At 35.4% G+C, this 5143-nt stretch overlaps 1 protein-coding gene across 2 annotated transcripts in view; it reads left to right on the forward strand.

The window, feature by feature from the left end:
* The window catches only part of SKP1 (S-phase kinase-associated protein 1), a 21581-nt gene that overhangs the window by 12991 nt on the left and 3447 nt on the right, over positions 1–5143 (forward strand). For both annotated transcript variants that reach the window (XM_006753553.2, XM_006753552.2), the window contains exons 3-4: positions 1121–1194; positions 3344–3487. In XM_006753553.2, the coding sequence (XP_006753616.1) occupies positions 1121–1194; positions 3344–3487 (218 nt within the window). The remainder of the gene's footprint in view (positions 1–1120; positions 1195–3343; positions 3488–5143) is intronic.

The raw sequence follows: 5143 nt of genomic DNA on the forward strand, positions 1-5143 counted from the left end.
GGCACTCAAAGTGTTTTCACTCTTAATGAGGTGTACAGGGAGATATTAGAATAATTTTAATCACTTTATCAGTCATTGTTTGCATCACAGTTTTTATATCATGTTTTTGTTGTTTTCATCATTTTTATATATCTCTTGTTAAATCCTTTTGTTACTGTTTATTAATAAATCTATATCCCCACTGGGGATGTGCCCACAACCAAGGTGCATGCCCTTGACCGGAATTGAACCTGGGACCCTTGAGTCCGCAGGCTGATGCTCTATCCACTGAGCCAAACCGGTTAGGGCAATTAATTCCCTTTTAATGTGCACGAATTTTGTGCACCGGGCTACTAGTCTTTAAATAACATGGATTTTTATGTTCAGTTTTGTCTTTGGAGTTTACTAGCCACTTTGAGAATTGGAAAGGTAGGCCTTTTAATCAGAGAAACTTACAGATTCAAAATTATAGGTAATATGTACACGATGAGTAACACTAAAGGTTATACCCTGAAACTGAGTCTCTCAATGACATTTTTAACAGTTCTTTATTTTAAATATAAATATATATTCCTTTTTTATTCAGGTAACATGTATTTTATTTTTAAAAACTGTAATCTTGAAATTATACCAGTAGATATGGAGCTGCCTGCCTTGTTTTTGTCAGTGACTGCATGATATGTTGTGTATGTTGTGTGAGATTCTGTTACATGTGATGCGTGTCATTGTTTTATTTTTTTAAATGCAGTCCAGTTAAAGAGTTTAGTATAAAGAATGAGGATAAGAGTTTAGTTTGTGTTTTTTCTAAATGGTTGCCCAGCCATCTCAGTCACATTTATTAAATAATTTTCTTCCTATTTAAGAAATCTTTTGATATAGTATTACTATATTTGTCCACTCACAACTTTATATAGTTTTGGGTGGTTCATGGACTTTTTTTTTTTTTTTTTTTTTTGGTTCATGGACTTTTTATTAGGAACCACCAGTTTTAAATGCTGTTAAAAGAACTATTCTTAGTAAAGTACTTTTTATACTTTTTTAGACATGACATGCTAGTCACTTGTTTGAGAAATAGCCTAGTTTCGTATAAATGTTATAATGGATTTAGGAAATAATGGCAAATCTCTTCTGGTTTTGTTAGATTTGGGAATGGATGATGAAGGCGATGATGACCCAGTTCCTCTACCAAATGTTAATGCAGCAATATTAAAAAAGGTAAATTAGCAAGCTATATACTTGTATGTGATTTTTCTTTCTTCATTAATAGTATCTTGGTGATCTTTCTATATTGATAAAGAGATAGCTTCCTTTTAAAAAAATTTAGAACTCTTTGTAGTAGCATTGACTAAGTATTTGTTGTAGTTTATTTAACCTGGCCCTGTGAGTTTGAATTGTCTAGTGTTTTTATTAACACATTTAAATTACTTAAATATGACTATATGTGACTAGCAGAAAGGAAAATTCTTGTGTTATTTGTCCACTGAATGGGTGCCTCAAAGGGAACTTGAGAATAAGAGATGTACTTTTGTTATCTCAGTTGATCACCTTACCTTGTGTCTAAGCATAAACGACTCCACATTGAATAGGGTTTTAGTGTTTCAGGTCACATGGCTCCTTAACAGAACCAGCTATTTAAATTGAATTCTTATCTAAAAAAAAACAAAAACCAGCAACTAGTTTCCACATTGGGGGAAAAACTGGCTAGACTTAAAGGAAAATGGCTAGAGAAAAATATATTTTAAAAAAAGATTATTTAAACCTTAAGTATACTGAATAATCACATAATCCAAAACCTAAAAATATATGATAAAAATCTGCCTCTCATCTAACCAGAAACCTCCATAAATAATAATAAACATTACTTTCTTTTATTTCCTTTCAAGGTTTTTTTTTAATGCCTATATAAGCAAGTACTGATTGCTCCTTTTTAAAATATATATATATTTTTATTGATTTCAGAAAGGAAGGGAGAGGGAGAGAGAGAAATAGAAACATCAATGATTAGTGATGAGAGGAAATCACTGATCAGCTGCCTCTTGCACACCCCACACTGGGGATCGAGCCTACAACCCAGGCATGTGCCCTGACCAGGAATTGAACCCGAGACCCTTCAGTCTGCAGGCTGATGCTCTATCCACTGAGCCAAACCAGCTGGGCCTATGTGCTCCTTTTCTTACAAGACTGTAATACTTCTTAAGAAGCTATTGTTTATTTCCTTAAATCCCCTTATTCTTGGCTTTTCCTTCTTGAAATAGCTCTCTACTTTTTTTGCATCCTGGCAGTAAAATTTCTTGGCTCTGCCATTTTTTCTCAGCATTTCCCCCCAATATTAAATACTGTGGAAAAATTTTAATCATACAGAAAACACCCATTTGCCCGCCACTTAGATTCTACAGCTTAATACTTTTAGTGTTGGTTTTGGCCTTTACAATCGTACATCTAGTCTAGCTGATCAGCTTTCTGAAAATTTAATTATAATGTGTTCATTCCCCTAATAAGGGAACATGTGGGCTTGTCCTGTTTTGTTATTACATTGAGTAGTCTTGTGTATGTGTCTGTATTTAGAATTGCTTGGTGATAATGTATGTACATATTCAGTTTCACTAGGTAGTGCTAGATTACTTTTCAAAGGGGTTATTCCAATTTATACTCTCCTGTAGAAGAGGTTGTTTCCCTTACACTATTTTTGCTAATAATTTATATCAAAATCTTAATACGCCCTAGCCAGTTTGCCTTAGTGGATAGAGTGTTGGCCTGCGGACTGAAGGTCCTGGGTTCGATTCCTGGTCAAAAGCAGGCACCTTGGTTGCAGGCTTGATCCCCGGCCCTAGATGGGGTGCATGCAGGAGGCAATCAAATTGATGTGTTCTCTCACATCGCTATTTAAAAAAAATATATATTTTTTAGCAATCTAAACTAGTTGCATCTGATCGGAGTGTTAATTTTGCATCTAGTGAGGCTGAGTATTTACTGTTTTACTAATCAGATTTATGAATTGCCTGTTTGTTTTTAGCTTATTTCTTTGTAGTGATTTTTTAAGATTTTATATTCTATAGGGTAATCCATTGCTAGTTGTATGTATTTTCCATTCCTTTTCCTGTGTGACTTTATCTTTTTGCACAAGAGCTTTTTAATGTGGTCAAGTATAGTCTGCAGGTTTAGCTGATACCCAAGATCTTCCACCCTCTAGAGTTGTGAAGATTCCACAAGCTCCATATTTGCTTTTCGAGCTTGGCTACTAACTATTATTCAGGTCAACTTCTAGGTCGTTCTTAGCTCATTATAGGAATAACCTTGCCCCAGCAGTGGAATGAATACCTTGTGATAAAATGCCACAGAGGAATGAACTGTTGTTCTGTGGTAGGTCATTCAGTGGTGCACCCACCACAAGGATGACCCTCCTCCTCCTGAGGATGATGAGAACAAAGAAAAGCGAACAGATGATATTCCTGTTTGGGACCAAGAATTCCTCAAAGTTGACCAAGGAACACTATTTGAACTAATTCTGGTAAGTTTGTCTGGTTATTTGTTTTTAATTTCTTTATTGGTTAAGGTATTACAAATGTGTCCTCATTTCCCATTAACCCCCAACCTCCCCGCCCCCCTCTTTGTTTTTTAATAAGGGAAGATTTATTTAGAAAGTTACAGAGGCAATGGAATGACCCTTGGAGCTTAGGAGAAAGAGGGAGAGAGATATGTGCCTTGAGAGATGAAAGAGGAAGGAGAGGCATAGGGGTGCACTGGAAAAAGAGAGTGCGCTAGAGAAAGAAGGGGATGGGCGAAGGTGTGGTGTGCTCCATAGAGAGCTGCTATTCTGGTAGATATATATTTTTTAAATATATTTTATTGATTTTTTACAGAGCGGAAGGGAGAGAAATAGAGAGTTAGAAACATCGATGAGAGAGAAACATCGATCAGCTGCCTCCTGCACATCTCCTACTGGGGATGTGCCCACAACCAAGGTACATGCCCTTGACCGGAATCGAACCTGGGACCTTTCAGTCCGCAGGCTGACGCTCTATCCACTGAGCCAAACCGGTTTCGGCCTGGTATATTTTTAAGGAACACTGTAAGACCCTCTAGTTCAGAGCCTTTAGACTTCTTAAAGAGTTTAATTTATTAAATTAATTGATACTGAATTTTTTTAAAAAAATATTGATTTTTTATAAAGAAGAAGAGAGTGGGATAGAGAGTCAGAAACATTGATGAGAAACATCAATCAGCTGCCTCCTGCACACCCCCCATTGGGGATGTGCCCTCAACCAAGGTACATGCCCTTGACCGGAATCAAACCTGGGACTTTTCAGTCCGCAGGCTGACGCTCTATCCACTGAGCCAAACCGGTTACGGGTGATACTGAATTTTAACACTCTGAATTCAAATCCACATATCAATAATCACATTAAATGTAAATAGTCTAAACACCACAATTAAAGGGTAGAGAGATTATCACATTGGATTAAAAAAAGCAAGACTCAGCTATGCTGCCTACAAAAAACTCCCTTTAAATATAAAGACACAATAGATTTAAGGGGGGTATATATTATACTAATATTAATCAAAAGAAAATTGGAGTGACTATATTAAGTAGATTTCAGGACAAAGAATATTATCAGGATTAAAAAGGGTCATTACATAATGATAACAGAATCAGTTCATTATTAAGAGGGCAGAGCAGTTCTAAACATTTATCTGCCTAAATGCAAAACTTCCAAAAATTTAAACAAAAACCAATAGAATTCAAAGATTAATAGACAGACAAATCTACAATCATAGAGATTTCAAGGCCTCTCTATAAATAATTGATAAAACAAGTAGAGAAATCAGTAAGGATATAGAAGACTTCTGTAACACTGTTGATCAACTTGTCCTAATTGACATTTACAGAACATTACATCCAGTGACAGCAGAATACATATTCTGTGTATATTCAAATAAATGCTATCAAGGTTAGACATGTTCTGGGCCATAAAATAAGTCTCAAGTTTGAAAGAATTCAAGGTATTTTCTGATCACAGTGGAATTAAATTAGAAATCAGTAACAGAAGGCTATCTGGAAAACTTGCAGATATTTGAAAACTGAAAAACAAATTTCCCATGAGTCAAAGAAGAAATCAAAAGAAAAATTATAAAGTATTTTGAATTGGATGGAAATAAAGCAGAA

This window comes from Myotis davidii, unplaced genomic scaffold (genome assembly GCF_000327345.1).
Source record: "Myotis davidii unplaced genomic scaffold, ASM32734v1 scaffold471, whole genome shotgun sequence".
In the NCBI taxonomy this organism is placed as follows: Eukaryota; Metazoa; Chordata; class Mammalia; order Chiroptera; family Vespertilionidae; genus Myotis; species Myotis davidii.